This window comes from Hippocampus zosterae, chromosome 13 (assembly GCF_025434085.1).
Source record: "Hippocampus zosterae strain Florida chromosome 13, ASM2543408v3, whole genome shotgun sequence".
Classification (NCBI taxonomy): Eukaryota; Metazoa; Chordata; class Actinopteri; order Syngnathiformes; family Syngnathidae; genus Hippocampus; species Hippocampus zosterae.
Window position 1 is genome coordinate 14,500,250 of NC_067463.1, and position 21,242 is coordinate 14,521,491.

General features: G+C 39.9%; 1 protein-coding gene across 1 annotated transcript in view; it reads right to left on the reverse strand.

Annotated features, from left to right (window-relative positions):
- Positions 1 to 21,242, reverse strand: part of ctnna2 (catenin (cadherin-associated protein), alpha 2) — a 207,827-nt gene that overhangs the window by 160,338 nt on the left and 26,247 nt on the right. The window contains exon 7 of the mRNA XM_052084847.1: positions 4,479 to 4,682. Within this exon, the coding sequence (XP_051940807.1) occupies positions 4,479 to 4,682 (204 nt within the window). The remainder of the gene's footprint in view (positions 1 to 4,478; positions 4,683 to 21,242) is intronic.

The following is a 21,242-nucleotide window of genomic DNA, read 5'->3' on the forward strand; positions in this document are numbered from 1 at the left end:
CTTTGTACATGTTAATAATATATTTTTTGTGTTAATGTACACTGCACCCTAATCATCTTATCAGTCTAATTTTCACCCAAAAAATATTTAAAAATAAAATAAAGCAGGTAAATCTTGAATTTATGGTGGTGCGTGATTACGTCACCGGAAGTTGTTAGCTCTCAGCAGTCTGCAATTGCAGCTTGTGATCAGAACTGTTGCGCTCAATCTTTTATCATCATGATTCTCATTCAGAGTTTGCTTCGTGTACAATTCACCGAGGGCACAAGCAAAGAATAGGAATCTAGGAGGGCTCAGGGAAGCACTTTAAAACGGTACGTGTGAGCTACGATAGTTAACAGGCTGCAAAAGTGCGTCGCATGCCTCAGTTTCAGGCCGTTTCTCATCAGGGTGTGCGTGTGTGTGTGTGTGCCTGCGTGCCGGTAAGGGTAGATCCCGGGAGGTTAGTTGATCGAAAAGTAGACCACCCCTGTTTTAGATGTACCCGGGCAAATTTGGTTTTGAAAAAACAGCAAATGCTAAAACTATGTTACTGACAAATGTAGTTAAACTAGTAAAGTCATTAATTGTCATGCTGATGCTGCCAAACACAAAAATAAAATATTGTACTTTTTAGAGTTAAACCGTTACTTACTTTAGAGAGAGAGAGAGAGAAAAAGAAACGTTACTTCCGGTCTAAAATCAACCTACATGTTTTTCCAACATTCTTGCCACAAGTTTCACTAACAATAAATGTAACCCATAACATGTAGCCAAGACAAAAAATAAAATGGATTGATGGGTGATAAGCGTCAAAAGAGTTGGGGCTGATTGTCAAATGCAAATATTACATTTGTAGGTTTTCATTGAATCTGAAGAATGAATCAGCTCGGAGCCAGTTGCAGGAATTGAGCATCTTCAGATTATGAGACAGACATTTAAATCCCTGACCCTTGAGCGAAATAAAACTTGTGTGAGTTATATGTTCAATATGTGCATATCCTAGATAATTGTGATCCAGCCTTGAGTGGACAAGAATTTTAAACTATTCATAGTGGGAAGTGAACATGTGCCCACTGGAATGCAGTTTGTCGAATAGTGCATTAGGTGTTGACAGATGAGAGGGAGGCGATAGCATGCTGTGGATAACCTGTGATGTATTGCTGGGTCTCAGAGGCTGGAGGGCCAGTAATGTGCATCCAGTAGGAAAGATGCATGCAAGATGTGTCGAATCAAAATGTATGTCAGGGAAGCAAGACTATGGCATTCAAACATGTATCAGATTGATGGTTAAATGTTAAAAAGACTTACTCTCAACATTTACTGTGATTAATTGAGAACCTTGTGTCTACGACAAATGTAACCAATATATTCCAGGGGGAATTATATGAAGAGTTAGCATATGGGAAGACATGTTGTGTTTCCATGTTAACCCAACAGCCCTGAATACCAGATGACAAAAAAGGAAGAATCATGACAAATATGTCAGAAAAAGCAAAACGCTGTGAAAACGGTCAGAAAATGATGAACAAAGACTAGCACCAAAGACACGGTATACTTTCTGCTCCAGTCCTCTCAATTGCATTGTATTGTAATAGATCCTCGTGCACTCGAATTGGCTGATAGCGACCTAAATTATTTTTTTTAAAGGCCATGTTGAGTGAGAAAGGTGAGAGCAAATAAAACAAAAACAACAACACACACTTCTGGTTTCTCTATTACTGTTTGGAAATCTTCCACCCTCTCAGAAGTGAGGTCAGGTTAACAACTCAAACATCAGTCATTGGATAGATGTTAGGGAAACCAAGGAGAAAAAGCAAACAACTAGAATAGTTTTTTTGTCATGTATTGAGCTTTGCTGGGTTTCTTGACCAAAAAAAAAAAAAAAAAGTATTACAATTAAAGTGCAGGTAGAGATGATGGAATATAAAGTAAACTACATTAAATTCTGTGTAATAATTACATTGAAATATTACAAAATCATTTTGTCAGTACTTGGTGATGATTATATGACTAATCTATGCTTGCTCTGTGTGTAAGTTTAGTGCAATTGTCAGCCATGTGTGTCTGCAGAGGAACTTTGATCAAATATTGAGCCCTTTAAACTGCACGACTGATACTGCACCACTGACTTCGGCAACTTTTTGTTGTTGATCAATGACACAAATGTGACGTGCTGCATCATTATGGGAATGCTGCAGCAATGTGCCTCACCACCTCTTATTTATACAGCACGATAATTTATGTGGGCACTTAATAGATTTCCCTCTTTTTGTAGTTAAAAAAAAAAGTGGGGCATTGCGTTTGTGCCAGACAAAAGCTCCAGCCCTTTGTTTAAACTGAAGCCAAAAAAAGGGACATTTTAATGGGTTGATCAATTTTAGAATGTAGAAATTGCAAGTTTACCTAGTGGTAGAGTACTTTTAACAGTTTTAAGACTGTCTAAAAGCACTGAGGTTTTGAGAACACTTGAGGTCAGCGAAGCAATAATTTGGTCATGGCCAAGCATTTCCTCCACAACTTTGCATGTCTCATTTGTGGTCCTTATTTATGTTTCGTCACGAATAGCACATTTTCCGACTTGGCGTTTCATGAAGGCAAGCATAAACACACAACAACACATACTGTGACTGCATGGGAGTCGGCTCAATTGTTGATTGAGCATTCTGCATGGTGACTTCCACGGGGGAGGGGGGGAAACAAGTCTTCCTCTAATGATCAGCCTACCGCCCCACCCATGTTTGGTTTTACGTGCCACATCGAGCTAACAGTGAGATGAGCGTGCTCACTATCATACTCCCGAAATCTTTTCTCGGTACTGCTTACAGAGCTGCCCGGTTGCCCCTTTTACCTGCCATGGCTTCAGGCTATGGCTATATTTTCCCCAAGCTCCCTTGACCCAGTCTGGTAATGCATTACTCCTTGGATCAATTGATAGATTGGCCCTGTCTGAGCTGCCCTAACTAAATCAGCTGCTCCTGATGATTCAGCACCAGCCAGGGAGCCGGGCATTCTGTCACCAATCACAGATCACCAGCAGCTAAGACAGGTATGGACATTCTCCTGTCACTTGAACCTAAATTATGGCGAGCTACTACATTGATTAACCTTGTGCTTTGGTTCAAGCATCCTGCAAAAAAAAAATGCTGCCTTTGGATGCCAGGCGGCACTGGAAAAAGTGGAATCAGTTGCTTACATATGAACATTAATAACCACTTGCAATGCTGCCAAGCTTGTTTACAATAAAGTATAATTAAGACTGTAATTAGCACGACTACTGGCATGATATTCATTGTACAAGGAGATGGAGCAGTTTATCAACTGCATGTTCCTGCTCGTGCGATGTGATTATAAACCCACGGTGCCTGATTAGCACTTGTGAAAATGTGTGCAGTGATAATCAAGAATCTAATTCTGTTGTTTAAAATATACAATACCTCAGTGTTTTTCAAACCCTGTGCCGCGGCACACCAGTGTCAGGTGTGCCGCGGGAAAATATCCAATGGTATGCCTGTGCGGTCTAAGTACTTTGCCGAAAGTTTTTCCCATCGAAATTTATTTGGTGGGAATATTTGGTGACACCGTCTATCATCGTATTTCCTACATTCAGCGCCAAGGTCAAATATGCCAATCACAAACACATATGATTATTGTTACTGATACCTTGTCGCACATGGGATGGCCACAGTAATACTGTACTTTCAAAATTTGATTTGACTTAAGACACTATCCATTACTAAATGAGTCCAATGAATGAGAAGGGTTCTATATCCCCCACTATGTATGGACCGTACATTCTATGGACAAAATACTTTGAACAGGGATACTAGGATACTGCACTGAGTCCATTGAAGAAATCCAGCAGCAATGTTAACCTTTTTAGAGTATAATTCCCTTTTTGTGCAATGTGGGTTTGCACATCGTTACAAGGATTTCTACTCTAAAATACTTTATCCATGAACAGCTGTTTGACTTTTGGGCATAAAAGTGGTACTCGACAGACCAAACAATAAACACCGGTGCTGCTGTACTTCCGCAAGTAAGGCACTGGACCTCTAAACTGATCAGAGCTGTCTTCTGTATACAGCCGCCCCTTATTTTGACTCATGTCCAAAGGAGTACACTACCTTTGTACATTCCACTCTGTGTGTCTTTGGATTGCTTAGTTCTCCACTTGCAGACGGTGAAAAAGGAACCTTGTCCAATATTGAGTCAATACCAAGAGGGGAATTGTGTTCTGGTGAGACTGCATTTAAACACACTCTGTCTCCATCTATTGACTATTTCATTGAGCACAAAATTGTTTTGAAGGAAGACGAAGTGAAGTGTGTTGGTGTTAGACTCTACACATTTGTCCTTCCTAAAATACCAGAAATGCGACAGCATAAGTTGAATTTCCAAATCAGAAATGAAATGTTTTGCTATGTCAAGCTGTGATGACAGAATGGTATCGCATTATAGATGTAATGGGAATAGGAATTAAATCTGACAACACTTACATTGTTCATGTACTCGCTCAGCAAGTCTTGGAGGGCCTGTCGAACAGCATTGCACTCAGCTACGATGCGTTCACGTCGGTCATCGCGTGTGCATGAAGAGTCTGCCATTAATGCGGCACCGCTGATGATGCTCTCCAAGCGCTCCTCCAGAGAAGGCCGGAAACGAGCCTCGCTAAATGTCAAAGGGTCCAGGATTATCTTGTTCTGTAAAAGCAAACAGAGAGAAGATTATTTTTGATGTTTTAATGAACCGAGAGCAAGAGCAAAGTAGCAAAATAGCATCTGGAGAAATCTATCTATCTATCTATATATATATATATATATATATATATATATATAGAGAGAGAGAGAGAGAGAGAGAGAGAGAGAGAGAGAGAGAGAGAGAGAGAGAGAGAGAGAGAGAGAGAGAGAGAGAGAGAGAGAGAGAGAGAGAGAGAGAGATAGATATATATATATTTCTATTGATCGATAGAATATTTGTAAAATGGGCGGCAGGGTTCAATTGCGGCTCCAACCTTCCTATGTGGAGTTTGAATGTTCTCCCCATGCGTGCGTGAGTTTTCAACGGGTACTCCAGTTTCCTCCCATATTCCAAAAACATGCATGGCAAGTTAATGGAACACTCTAAATTGTCCCTAGGTGTGATTGTGGGCGCGGATGGTTGTTTGCCTACATGTGCCCTGCGATTGGCTGGCAACCGGTTCAGGGTTTACACCGCCTACTGCCCGAAGACCACTGGGATAGGCTCTAGCACACTAGACATCTACACTAGAAATTAGAACTTTCCAAAGACTACATGTTGAAGCCTAATACATACAGACGTGAAGAATGAAAGCTGTAAAGAAGAAAATAACATGAAGGCATACTGATAACATTCCCACAGGGACTTGTGCCATTGTTATTCAAGCATGATGTCAGGTACCAATGATCGGGCATTCAGAATTCTTGGGCTAAAAAGATTGGAAAAAGTTTTATTGACAACTGCTGGGAGGTTTTCAAGGTAATTGGCTCGAGTCCTTCTCCATCAGAGAACCATGAAACGATTTTGCTCTTTCCCCCCTCCACAATATGGGATGTTTAATACCATGATCAATAAATGTGTGGTTAATGCAGAAAGAAAATTTACAATGCATCTGTGAGCGTCTCATGCATGACATAACAGCTACAAGATTTATTCATCTTTCATACTCTAACCCATTTGGAAGTCTATACAACACAAGTACATGTTAAAGGGGTGGTTGTGACTTTCCACTTCAGTTTGAAATGTCAATATAAACCTGACATTAGAACATAACTACAATAAAATGTTTAAAAAAAAAACAAAACATCCTTCTCTGGTCACCACATGACCCACAAAAACAACCTCACATGTGATGGTAGGTGTGACCAATGAGGTGTCAAGCACGTGTTTCCTTGGGGTTCATGAGCTCCGCTTAATCTATGATGGATGATCCACCTCAGGTTAGCAACAAAAAGTTAAAAGAAAGAACTGGGCAAAGCGAGACACAAAACAAGTGTCACCATTCAGTTGAAGCTGCTGATCAGAGGTGGAGAGGCCAAATCCAGCAGAAAGGATACCGAAAAGAGGCAAAATTAGCAACAGTCCCATTCAACTGGTAAGTTGATAACTTATTTATTAATATTCTCATTAATATTATTAGTATTATTGTATGTTCCAAAAAATAAAACCTCAAAACTACCGCTTCATGATGAGGGATGATAGGTCACCTTACCAAAGTAGCAGCTGAAGGTGACTTTGTTTTTTTTTCAAAAGGGGAAGTCCTGTGAATCTAAGTGAGGGAGGTGGCTTTGGACAGAGACTCAGGGGGACGTTTCAATCTTGGTAGCAGTTCCAAACTGAGAACTCCCCCTCTCACCTTGCGAGCTCACACACACACACACACACACACACACACACACACACACACACACACACACACACACACGCACTCACGCGCACACACCCCTCCCACAGTAAGATAAGATAAGATATCCTTTATTTGTCCCACACTGGGGAAATTTACAGCCTCCAGCAGAGAACAAACACAAAATGGATAAATAGTGATACGTTCAAACACAGTGGGAAGATCAGCACTGCGCACAATAGAACAGCAAATGACCCGCTAAACCACTTCTCAAGTAACATCCATATAGGTACAGCTTTCAGCCTCATGCATGCAGAGGCTGCTGAAGAGGAAGTTACCTTTTGGATGCTCTTACTTCTGTAACGTTTATCTTAAGTCCAAAAAGTGGAAGAATGCGAGACTGCAACTTGAGTACATTGAGCAAGCAAGGCAGGCACCCGTGAGATGTGAGAGTTGCCGTAAGCTTTTTACTGTACATTGCAGTCCTGCATTTTGAAGAGCACAGCGATGTTTAAAGATGGTTGTAAGTGGATGAAATGCCATTGCAGCGTTAAAGGATCTTAGTTTGCATATCTGTGGTCAAAAGTATTATGATTGACAATCATCGTGAATATGATCATTTTTGGTGGAGTGTCAATTCTTTGCTGAAAGTCACCAATCGTGGTCTGGCTTGGTCCCTACCCCTTGCGAATAGCGGGGGTCCACTGTACATTCATACATTTCTTAATAAACAATTTTGACGTGTTTTCTTGGTACACTATCCAAGCCTTTAAATGTATGCATATGCACAGCCGACACCCCATTAGCCCAAATACAAGCAGGTTTTGTCAGTGCCGCACAGCAAAAACATGATATAGTTCCTGAGGAAAAAGCTGGGAAAGCAGAAAAAAATGAAATGCGAGAAATTAATGAGTTGCTTCTTTCCATAAAATATGAAATCATTTGAAAACCTGCATCTGCAAGACACTGCAAACATCCCTTCCTCCGAGTTCAAAATAGCGATCGGTCTGTGTCACCACTTTAAGCTCTCGATACTGTGTGAAAATATCATTTGACAGTCGGGAGAATAAGAAGTACCTTTTGTTTGCCCTGCAAATTTCATTCATTTTACCACACTTTGGAGAAACTAACTTTACCCAGTGGCCATAATTGGCCCGGAATGAAAATCATGTCTTTGAAAAGGCCCGCATACAGTACCAAATATGGGAATGGATAATAACAGTGGCTAGACTCAGTCTCATCATTGATTCCTTGTGTGAGCTTCATCTAACATTTTACATGTGGAAATTACTAAATACAATATATATGTAACGCCTTACTGTCCTGGAAAGATTGAAACATGAGAAATTATTTTGTTTTTATTATTATTATTATTATTATGTTGATATTGTATGTGCAGATAGTAGGACAAACCCTCCATTAGAAACAACTCTTGAGACTAATCATTTTGAATAAGAAAAAGAAAGTGGCTCATTTTAAGGTACACAACAACGGCAAACTATATTTGTCAGAAAATTGTTACGCTGAAGAAAGTTTTTGAACGATGGGGGCAATATCAACAGCACGTTTATGAATTAAAGAATACATTAGTGGAATGTTACATGAAGCATGAAGTGGCTACAAGCGGTGCATGAACTTAACATAAGCATCTAGCAATGAGATACAAGTCACTTTCCTCTGAGGGGTAAACATACAACACAAATACACCCTTAAAATAAAAATGTAAAGCATTCTTGAATCATTAAAACAGACAGAAAATGCAACTAGAGCAAAGAGATGGGTAACAGCATTAATTAGTAAGAGGAAACTCAGCAGGAATTTAAAATAAAAATGTTGTTGTCCTAAAATAGTGAGTGCGTACCCCACCGTGCTAACTGCTTCCAGTGCAAATACATGGTTATCATACACATGAAATATCCCCCATAGAGCATATGCTTCCTCGTGGTATGTTGCATAATACAATTCCAAGAAGGCCAGTTGACTTTGACTGAGAAACTGAATTTATCTTTGGCCACATGACATTCCTATTAGTGCTAGCCAAAAGCCTTCCCGTGGGTTAGCACTGCAAGCTGTCTCATTTTTCCTGTTTGTATTTGCAAAAGAAACAAACACTTACCCCTGACAAAAAGACTGTATTCAAAGATTCTCGCTAAGACTTGCACCAATTTAAATAGAAGTCAAAAGTACATTTGCCTCAATGTTTGTTCATGTGCACTCTAATGCACTAAAGTACATTTCGTCTATACCTATGGAACGCTGTAATAACATGGTGCTCATATAATAAACCCCATTTCATAAAAACACAGAACCTGAGAGGGTAAATCTCTCTCTCTCTCGCTCTCTCCCCCTCTCTATTTTTTTGACCGGCCCCGCAGGATACTCATGTGGACCTCGCAGGGGGCACCACGTTGGTGACTCACCATCTAAGGGATGATGGTTGACCACGCTTGCTGGTGCAATACTGGGATTGTGAACCCAGACAGATATGGACAGGAACATTTGGTGTCTCTGGCTTTAAGGTGATCCCGAGGCAAACTGCACAAGACATTCTTAAATATCAAGGTGATGGCACCTTTGACCATCTGATCTTTTGCAAGTAGTCAAAAGTATGACTATTTAGTGAAAATGGGGTGTACTGTATTATAATACATCAGCAGCTAGAAAGGTTTATAGGGCAAGTTGAATGACTAATATTGTGTTGTGTATGTTTTTTTTGTTCTGTTTGTTTTTTAATGAACAATATTATTTTGTGGTGTAAGCAGTACACTGGACTAGATGGAAAAGGTCAAATGCTGAAGCAAAATATATGCAGTTTTTCTTTTAATGATCACTGTTCCTGTTTGTGAGTTAGAGTATGCTGTTGTTCCCCATGACGTCGTGCATGATGGTAGAGCTCCATAGTGGCCTCGGTATAAGAGAGAATCAGCTCTATGTCATAGGTCTGTTCTAATTAGAAGATGTGATTGTAGAAGACACAAAAATAATTATCTTTGTTAAATCTTTGTTTACAGATTTTTAATCAAACATATTAATAAAGATCATATTATAACATTAAAAGAGCTATTCGGACAAAAGCAAGGCTCCAGGTTTGATGTTGCTCTGAGAAAGTGGTAGGAGGTTATGTGTCCTTTCCAAAACAACACTCACACTTTGAAGCACAAGGACGTGCTCGTCAATCGAAACTTTTGAGAGGCTGCAACAGATGAAGGCTGTCTCGTGTGAGAATTGCGATAGCTGTGTTAAAATTGGCTCAGGCAAAGAAGTTGACTTCACAGCTGAGGCCAGGACGGTGGGATGGCAAAGTATTGATACTTGTCTGCCACCTGTTGACCTCCCAGTAATAGCTGTGGCAAAAGTAAAAATGCAATATCACGAGTCCTGTTATCTGACCTGGCGTGACAGACTCCATTTCTAGTGTTTTACACTACACACACACACAAAAAAGATGACAACTTTTTGATGCCCTTTCCACATTGTGTGCCTACGGCTATCTTAATAGGTAAAGAAAAGAAAATGTAAAAATGGTCACTAAATTAACTTTGAATGTATAATTCAAATTAAAATAAAACTGGGAACTGTTTTTCGGGGGGGGGGTTCAAGCGATTAAAAAAAAAAAACTGAAAATGGCCTGGACACAAATGTTAGTACCCAGGACACATGATATCTAGAAAAAGCCTGCATGCTACTCATGTAGCCCTTTCATCAAGTGTTTAATTGTGCTTGCAAATCCATCTCCATCTTATCTTTATGCCATCACACAGAAAATCCTACAAATTGTGAGAAGTCAAGTCACTATGATTATTCTTTGTCTCGAGTGAAGAGGCTACCAATATTGAGGCACCATGGTCTCAAATTCATCCAGACCTGCAATGTGATGGCTTTGTGGGGTGTGTCAGTGTGCACCATTTTCACAAGTTAATTCACTTGTGAAATAAAATATGTTTAATTCATATGAATTGTAAATGTTCACAGTGACAGAAAAAAATGTAGCATTTAATTTGGGTGATATCCAAAATAATATTTTTTTTTTTTTTACACCTGAAACAAGGGGATTTGTGTCAACCGACAACTACACTTCCCATATTGTTTAAGTTTGTAACTGTCATACAAAGTCAAGTCAAGTCAAGTCAAGTCAACAGTATTTATAGAGCACTTTCAAACAGCCGCAACCATTTACCAAGTCACGGCCAGAATTCACACAAACGCTCATGGGGCGTATCTCAATGTGCATGTATATTGATAGTGAGGAGTTAAAAAATAAAAAAAAAAACAATGTCGGTTATCAGTTTCAATTTGGAGCGACAATGTTGTGAGTATGATTGGAGGGAAAAAAAGCAGTTGTCATGCATCCCTAAGTAATTATTGTGTCGAGCTTGAATGATTTTTTTTTTGTTGCATTTACCAATCTTGTATTACATGCTCCCTTTTTCATTGCTTCCATCAATATGGTATTTTATGAGCTATGTGCACCCTTTGTTCATTAAATTCAGTTTTTATTGTCCATTGCAATAAGTCTGTTTTTGTGGTCCAACATTTGGCAGTACAGCACCTTACCACACATTACGGTGAGGCAGATGTGTTAACCACGTATTCACCGTGCTACCCTTACTAGCTTTCTATACTCCACTTACTACTGTGACCACAGCCTGATTTCCTTTCTTTCATGAAAGAGGGCCAACAATTCAGCAACCATATTTATCATGCGTGTACATCACGTACTGTACTCAGATTTTTCAGTCAGCTGATGAAAGTGGGTCTTTTACTTTTGGGGATTGTTGTGTGACTGGTCAGAAAAAAAATGGGCGCCACCACCAGATACGTGCAGTACAGCACTGTGGCCATATGCAAACGAGCCACACTGTTTTTGTTATTGCAATTTGTTTAGATCATGTTTACCCTTATTTTACTGTTAGTGACTTTATTACACACAGAATAAAAGAATATACATTTGGCATGAAAAAGATTCCACTGAAATGGGTGGGGAAGGCTGCACAATATGACACCGCCTTATCTGACTACATCCTAATAAGTGGAGACTAAGAAGGAACTGTGGAGCGTGGTGAGAGTGGGGTTATGATGTCCCTTGCCTCAAGCTGTGCATAAAAATGATTCAGGCAGATGCTGGAGCTCGGCTTTAAACACCCCGGTAGCATTCACATAAATGCAAGCATGGGAGTGCCGAGGTAGTGATGACATGGAAAGTAAATGTCGGCTTTGCCTTGAGACCTAATGGAGCTGATGGAGGAAGTAACGGCTATTGTACTGAAACATAGAGAAACTCTTTAAAGAGATTCCACATTAAGTATCTGCCCTTCTCCTCCGTCATCAATGTAACCTCTCACAATCTCACAATGATGCCCTTTTGCAGTCCATGAGGATATGTTGCTCCATGGTTGGACTCGCTGTCGTGTAGCCTTTTGCCAGCGATTGTGAGACTTGGTCACCAAATAAACGACAGAGAGACGGGTGACGCAGCGCAAAGATGGCTGTATTTATGGCACTTGTTCCCTATGCTCATTAAACTCAACTCGAGTTGCTTATTTTCACTCTCAGTAGCCCCTTACATACAAACTTGTGCATTATTCCCTTTCAGGCAGCCCACACTGCCTTCACTTACGCGTGTGCACTCCACTGAATGGCAGACGAATATTCAGTTTGAGGGTCAACTCGGACAGTTTCATTGGTCCACTCTGACTTGTTCAAACTTCATTGGTCAGATGTGACAAGACTATGGGTAAATCTATTGGTAGCTTGAAGCTCGGCACTAAAATCATGGGGGGGAACCCCCCGCCCCCATCACATTAAAAGCCACAGGGTTCAAGGAGTGGGGAAAATGTAGCGGCTTATAGGCGGGAAAATATGGCTCACATAGTTTTTTTTTACTAGCTGTTTGGGACCCACACAAAATGGGGCTGCAACCCACTTTTGTGTCCCAAACCACAAATTGAGAATTACTGCTCTAAATGATTAACATGAGTTATTTTGGCTTTTTCTATAACTGTGTACCAAAATGGGTACAAATGATGAAAAAAGCAATTGTAGGATCATGACTATAGAAATAATATACAATACAATACATACATGCTGATTTATATAGCGCTTTCACAACAGTGGCAGCTGTAACAAAGCGCTTAACAAAACAGTTCACATAAAGTGACATGAAAACCCTTATTGGATCCATTGTACAATACTGTTTGCCCAAAGCGACAATAAGTCGACATCATTGATAAAAGAAGAATATATACTGAATGGAATTTGCAGTAGATTAACTTTTGTTTTTTACCCTCACCATAAGAATGGCCGCAAGCGACTTCAGCAACCCACTCTGCTTACTTTGTGTACTTGCCTATCAGTTGTCATCAAAGAATGATTAACTGTCTTTATATTTATTATACAGCAGTTGATAAACTATTACCATCTCTGAACGTGGGTCAAAATTTCATCCTTGTACAACTCAAAGAACTGCAGGCATACTGCAATTGACTATTACCTGGATGCATACAATAAGTTAGCTACACGAGAGTGATATGAGAGATCAATGTATATTCATGACTGCCAAATCAAAGCCTGCTGGTGAGATTCGTCATATGTACCTGTAGTATGTGTTAGCTCGGCTGTCAAGAGACACTTTTCATTACAACGTCCTCTAAAAAGATTGGCAAATTATCAATCTTCTGTGTGTTGTGTGAAGCAAGTACAATATATAATATTTGAGGTTTAAGGAATACACATTGCAGTCAGAAAAAAAACTTTAAAAAAAAGATATTTTGAGCAGCCTGACAAATTCATTGTGCACTGTTTTCTTTGACAGACGCATACTACCCTCCATCATTGGAAAGCAGGAAGTGTCTAATTTGCACATGAATATGCTTGCAATTTATTTTTTAGACCCCTCTGCCTGGCAAAGAGATAACCCCAAAACTGTAGCCACAACCACCTTTTCAGCACTCTCTCATTCTTCTAGATGTTCCCTCTTAGCCTCCCAATAACCTAACGCTCATCACTCTTTCCCTCATTATTCAGCTGTGCCCAAAACCAGCACATCATTCATTCGCTTCTGAGCCTGCAAAAACACGTGATTTCAATGAAAGAAAAAATGGATAAGTGAAAATATGTCTGCGCAAGAAGAGCATGTACAATGGTATCTGGTATAGCATCGGGTAAAATTGCTGTACAAGTGATTTTAAAAAAGCAACAGCAACAAAAAGAGTACACTTTCTTCAAGTCAAACTAAAACAATGTTAACCTATAAAAATTAAAATAAAGTAAACAGCTTCATATGAATACATTCCACTTTTGCAGAAAGACTGTATTGAATGCAGTGCTCCAAACAATGTACATTATTATAACTGAATCAATATCATGTGATTTTTAAAATGCCTGTGGCTAGAGCTGGATGAATACTAGCGAGTAAACTTTTTTTCAATGTCAGAAGTGTTGTCTTGCTTAATTCGCCTCAAGCAATTTATAACATTGACGAACAAGACTCCAGACCAGTGTGTGCCCTAACTCTCAATAACATATAGATCTGTAGATGTGTCCGTGTGCGTGTGTGTGCGCGCGCGTGTGTGTGATAGGTTTACGCGAAAACAAAACTTTGTGGAAGGACTGTGCATGGGGCCAAGGAAGGAATCAATCACCTGATTCTGATCAAGAAAAAAAAACTTTAATAATAAAAATAATAATCATCACCATCATCATCATACATTCTTCATTTCTTTTTATTCATAGTTTTCTATTGACATGACTTTTTCTTTTCTTTTTTTATCATGCTGCTGTAATATGTAAGTTTCACTTTGGATCTTAAAATCAAAACTTTTCCCAGGTGCGGGGTCAATAAAGTCGTATTTTCTGATATGTCCAAAGATGTTAAAGAACAGGAGCACTACATGAACCGCTTCATCAGTATCACCTGACTGAACTAAGCGGTCAATCCGGTGAATTAGTGTTTCGTAAAATTAAGGGTTCACGCATCACTACTACTGAGGAGAGGAACTGGCAGGAAATTTGAGAGCAATAAATTCGACGTTGTCCACATTTTTTGACTTGTGAGACAATGGCAGGTTTTAGGCAACGATTGTTTTCACTCAAGTTGACAACAAAATGTTTGCTATTAATACATTTTAATTTCATTTTTTTTTAAAGCAGACAAATAAACAAGTTAATCATGTGAATATGCAAATCAATGTAGGTTGGGAACAGCCAGCCAGTGTTATTGCTAAGATAGGGTGGAAGTTTATCATATACACGTGGCATTTCTTATGAAAAGCATACGTCTGCAAGAGGCTTATGGCTTTGAGCCATGACTTATACGCTTTTGGGTGCTATTGAGGTTGAATGTGAGAGAAATTGCACAAAACAGCGGAAACAATACACACATTACATGATGCAAAAGACTGGAAAATGGATAAGAGTTCAAGATGTGGAACTAACACGATAACGATACTATGCCAGCGAGGCAGGCATATACGCAGTCATTCTCATTGCCGCAAAGATTTGACAATGAAAGAAATGCTGATTTGGCATCATCAGCGAGGCATCAACTCATTACACGAGCAAAAGTGTTTTCTTCATTAAATACATGAAGAATCCACTGTGACCTTGAAATCATCAAAAGCATGAGTGCAAGAGTGACGACGTTGCACATTTTGACCAGAAACATTTGCGGCTGTATCGCAACAAATTTAAATTGTGATTTAATTGTTGTAGGTTTCACAGTGGAATACTTTTGTGCTGGCTAAGATTTTTTTTTTTTAATGGCTCCAGATTTCAAAGACCAAATAAGTGAGGTGTTAAACAATTTCTCTTGAGTGTTTAATGGTTTGCACCAGTATTTGCAAAACATAGCTCTGACTAAGAATCCCAATTGAGCACTCTGCAAACTGTATTGCCCTGCACAATTACATAGAATGATCCAAAAACTGCCATCATATAGTTCAAGCTACACGAAATATATATATTTTGCATTAGTAAAGGATCAGGCATTGTATCTTCATTTATTCCATTCAGAGGCCAAATGGGGATAACGAACTATTTTACTATTGATTTTTTCCCTCCACAATCCATGCCTGTATTTCTGTATTATGTAATTTGTGTTGATTTCAAGTGTTTTCCGCGTACATAGGCTTTTTTGCGAATATCTGATTATGAAAGAGCGCATGATGCTTTATGATGAACAAATGACGTAAGTAAATTGAAACTGACAGGCATAGGTGCCTTAGACATGCATCTTTAAATTCATTCGAGCAAGACGAATATATCGAAATAAAGATGAACATTGACTGAAAGCTGCAAACTGAGCTGAAAGAAAAGATGATGGTGAAGAGTCGGCCTTGGGGCTATGAGCTCCAATTAAAACTTGCATGGAACTCAGATTCATATTTACCAGTGACTCAACTCTTTACATTACTGTTTGTATCAGAAAAAGATAGGCAAAGGCTAATTACTGTACAACGGTAAACAAACCGATGTTTCTTCAGCCCCTGGCCATCTGCCAATATTTCAGACGACTCCTATTAATATTTCATTTGTCAAGTGCATCAAACCATGCAGAAGACTTGCGCTGTTGTTTTTGGCGCCTTGATCACATGTTCCTGCAGATTGTTTTTTTTCTAAGAATCATAAATAAATAGTTAAATTCTTCTACATCAGTTAGGGCTGGGAAATTATGATGTGAATGCTACAGAAGCAGCAGGATGAATTCTAAAGTGTTTCAGGCAATGTTATCTGCTCGTATTCAGCCAAATGAGTCAGAACTTCAGAACTGGACGCTGTGTCACGGCACAGATGGACAATGGCCCAAAACATACAGTGAAAGCAACCAGATATTTTTAAAGGCAAATAAGTGTAATGTTATGCAAGGGCCAGGTCACATTTGACCTGAATGTGATTGAGGATCTGAAGGGAAAATGCCCAAAGAACAAGCAGGAACTGAAGAGAGTTGTAGTAAAGGCCTGATAGAGCATCACCAGGGATGAAATCCAGCATGTGGTGATGTCTATGCATTCCAGACTTCAGGCTATAATTGACTGCAGAGGATTTGCAACCAAGTGATACACGATTGTTAATTTGTCCTGTTTCTTTTGGTCCCTAAAAAAGGAGGAGGCAAAGACAGTATACAAGCTGTTGTAATTCCTCAACTCATTTGGATGTAAATACCCTCAAATGAAAGCTAAAAGTCTGCAGTTGAAGCACTTCTGATTAATTCCATTTCAAATCCACCATGGTGGAGTTTGCAGCCAAAAAGAGGAGAAATGTATGGATGCCCCAATATTGTCGCCTTGATTGTAGAATGCGTACAAAACAACGTGAGTGAGTGATTCAAGACATATCCATGTTGGAGTGCACATATTGATAAAGCAATTTCCATTGCCTTCGAGATTGTCTCGGGCAGAAAAAAAATAATGTGATGAAATGTTCCCGCTATCCATTTACAATGCATACACTGACCACGAAAACCCAAAGCACTGTGTGTTTCCCTGTTATAACCATAGAACGATAGAAATTGCAATTTCACCACTAACTGACGTGAATGCAAAACAAAAGGAAAAGGGGACAATCCCTGACGCTAAACGCATCAAAGCACTTGAAGTGTGCATGGTTCTGCAATTAGTTTAAAGGAGTTGTCGACCGTGTGCAGCGAGTTTGTCTGCGATTCAACATGTTTCAACAGCACAGATGTTATGCCAAAATGTTACAGGAATACGATTCAAACTGAAAACATTGAATGTTATAATGAAGGTGCTTTGCTGGGTGAACACCATAAACAGGCCAGCGTGATGAGACAGAGTACAGAGAGAAGGTAGAACATCTGGTGGAAAAATTACAATCCCTGCATTTAATATGAAGAACACGAAGGAGATAGTGGCGGACTCCAGGAGGAACAGACGCCTCCTCACTCCAAGTGGTGAAGTGGTCTCCAGCTACAAGTAGTTTGGCATCCACCTTTCCAAGGATTTCATCCTGGAGCTGAAACACTTCCTGTCTGCTAAAGAAGGCTCAAGATGTCCCCATTTCTCTCGTGTCAAGCTGGAGAGCTGTGTCTTGAGGAGCTTATACAGATGTGTGGTGGAGAGCATCCTCAGTGCCAGCATAAGGAAATGCAAGGCTTTTCAAAAGGTGGGAAAGACTGCTCAAAAGATTGTAGGGAAAAGCCACAACCAGAGACATATTTACCAGCAGATGTACAAAAAAGGGCTCACTGTATTACCAAGGGCCCAACCAACCCCACGCACAACCTCTTCCACCCTCTCCCCTCAGGCAGGAGGCTGCGGAGCATCCACAGCACAAGCACCAGGCTGAAGTAAAGCTTCTTTCCAAAACTGTGGTCTGAAGCCCCCACGTCAGCCACCCCTCCTCCATCCCCGCCCCATTTATCGCTTCATGTCGGACATTTTATTGTCCTATTTCTCGATTACAAATACCTTGTAAATATCATGTGGAATTTAAGCCTCTTCCATTTTTATTTCCGCTGCATTCACACCTTGCTCCATTTGCACCATTACAACCAAACAAGTCTTAAAAAACAAACTAAAAACTAAAAACAGCTGTGACAAATAAGAAGAAACTGCTAAGCCTTCCATGTCTCATCTGATGTTTAATAGTAAATTCCACGCAGGCCACAATTAAAGAGCATCTCGCAATGTCCTTCAGTACACATTAATAGAACCGATTACCTGTCACTGCTCAAATGGATACCATGGAGCATCCGGAAAGTCATTTACATGTGAAGCCACTGTTTGTTGGCTGTCATGTACACGTTGCATTGTGCAAGCATGTAAATCCGGTTAGCCAATGCCGACTGAGAATGAGCACGTCGTTGTACATTGTGGCTAAATGCTCGAGAATATATTGGAGAGTTTTGCATGAGAATACAATAAAGCGACCAAATGGTTTAACAAAATGCATGAAAGCACACCAGCATTTCAAACGCCTCTTTTAGTTTCAGACGCGTTCGGAAATTGCAACAGCAAGAAAGCAAGAGGACAATCAGATGGAAATAAAAGGCACCGTAAAACCACCCAGTTCATCTTTCGTTTCTGCCGCAGGCTCAAAGCAACTATCTACCAACGCGTGCAATGCCGCACTGTGTTGAGCACACGCATACAGTAACTGACAAGGTTATCATACAGGTTTGCTAATTCCACTGGATTTTTCTCAAGGCGGCGATGGCATCTCTCTGGGGGTCACTCTCAGCTCAGGCTACAACTCTGAAAACAAGTCATCACATCTCAAGGCTCTCCATACATCTCAACGTCCGAAGATAGAGCGTCACACAGGCTGCAAAACACTGCAAGATGATGCAGGCACTTTGGCTCAGCTGAGAATGAGCGAGCTCTAAATCTCTGTTTCTAAGGACTTAAGGGAAAAGGGGATAAAAATGGAAAAGACAGGAAAGGGAGGTGAACTTGAGAATGGAGATTTTGGCAATGGTAAGCCCAGACTGCCATCTCCTGGCCAGTCTGCGAACCGATGGATAACATCTTTGAACAGCCGCTTCGCTTTACATTGATCCGCACAAAGCAAACGTGACCTCAAAAGGGGTGTAACAACGGCCCTGGTCATGATTTAGAAAGAAAGAGAAATATTCAAATATGTTGGTAGTGAGCGTCTATTTGGGGTGGACAAAATGGAATGAACAACAGGAAAGTATCCGGTTGGGTGGCATGAAAGGGGCTTTTAAATAAAATGCATGATTATTATTTTTATTATTATTAGGTAATCCATTTTGTAGCAATCACAGTTAGATTGAACACTTCCCGCATCTTTGCTCATCTAATAAACGGCGGCAGCTGCAGAGAAATAAGAGGCTTGCTTCATGCAACTCATACTTGAGCCAATGCTCCCTTTCTTTTGTTTCATGTTGGCTGTGAATTTGCTTTTCACAGCAAATCAGCGGAGCACAACACAGAAATGGGGGACTAAAAGTCGAATTTTAGGAGACATATCATTTTTCTTCTGCGGGCTGAACCAAAATTGACTGGACAGATTTTTATGAAATACTCGGACAATGCAGTTGCTAGATGAATGGGACTGTGTTCTAGTCTATTCGGGCATGCATGATATTTATTCTTCCTTCAGATCATATACTGTGCATATTCAGAGACAAAAAGTAGCAAATTAGAAGACTATCAAAGAAACATATGCAATTGAGTATTTTTGAACACATCGTGGTGGTGTGCGTGACCTAGAGGGAAATCTATGCCAACTGTATGTATGCTGCATTGTCTTTCCCTGACACACCCCCGGGGCAACTCCATCTGTCCTCCCACAAACACCCAAATAAAGATGTGATTCCAACATGACAGCGCTTTCGCCGTATAGTGGGACGCAGTACTTTTATACAATTCTTTTGTCAGTTAAGGGGTAGGGGTGTTGTAATGTGGTTATTTCCTCCTCCTTGTTTTATTCATATGGTGCCCTTTCGCTTCATGAATCAGAATCGGAATATCACATTAAAGAAAAAAAGATAATCTAACCTTTGTGTCATGCATCATTCCTAGCAGCTGAGTCATAAAATGTTCAAACCGGGGGCTCGTTAGAAAAAAATTGAATATGTAAAAATCAATGTTCAAAAAATATATTTAGGCTTTGAATTAATGGGCTAAAGTGAACTAACGGTAGTTTACAATGTAAGACATGGAAAGCCAGGAATCATTTCACATTGAGCCTTAAGTTGCAAGCATAATGTGACGTGTTCAAATTAATAATTTGGGATGTATACAAATCCCAATGGCAATCTTTGCCAGAGGATGTTTTGCATATGACAGTGCTCGCGACACACTCTGGGAGGAACTGCTTCGTATCAGAGCTCAGGATTTTGGATAAACCTGCTTGCACCAGAATAATTAACACCGGATTACCAAATTTAGTATTGCATGTACGTAGGGCCCTTTGCTCAAGGGCGTGTCCACGGTGTTTGGAAGCAATCTTGGAGGCATCTTGTCTTCAACGGTTCTCTGACACTCATCAGCTGCTATTTTTGCTGAGTGACTAATGCTTTTAAATAAATAAATGAGGGTGAACACTGGTTGACTGCCAATTTGTTTCCATGTGCCAGCGAAATTTCTCGATTGTACTCGCAATGTTTAAATTTAGACTTTCACGTTATAAAGTCATCCGCATGTAAAAGTTGAACCACCAAATATCTATTACGAATGTGGATGGGGTAATGAAACACTAACTGTTGACCAAAGTGTAAAAACAAGTTAACCTGTAATGTAAATCCCGGTGACACCTAAACTACATTAAATGAAGATGAATGTTCTTATCAATTACATTAAAAGGATTGAGATCATTTACGTGTTTGATAATAATCTTGAAGAAGGATTTCAAGGACTTAAATCATTGAACTTTTGTCAGTTTAATACATGGATGGGAGAGCCGCATGACTGGGTTTGCCATGGGCCCTCAAATGACAAAATACTGGATATAATATCTGTCAGTGCCATACAATTTATTGCGTTGGTCGCTAGTGAGCTGAAGCTTATTCCAAGTGACAATGAGTGCCCGCACTGGACTGATCACCAGCCAATCGCAACATTCATACACATCCACACAAAAGAACACCTCTGTACGAATAGAGCAGGGATGTCCAATGTTTTCTTTTGTTTTGTTTTTTTACTCCAAGGGCCGCGTACAGAAAAATCGAAGGATGCAAAGGCCACTATAACATTCTTTGACTTTCCAAACAAAGCAATCTGTCATACACATGATAATGTTTAAAGCTTACGTGAGGATCATAGCATAATTTCTGGAGTTTAACACTTTTTTTTTTAAATCATCCAAAATAGAGGGGGCGTAAATGAGTACACGCGAAATTGCGATAATTCATCACATTGTATTGATGTTTACCAGTACCTAGTGATTGTGAAAAAGGTGTACTTTGATTCCAATAAAT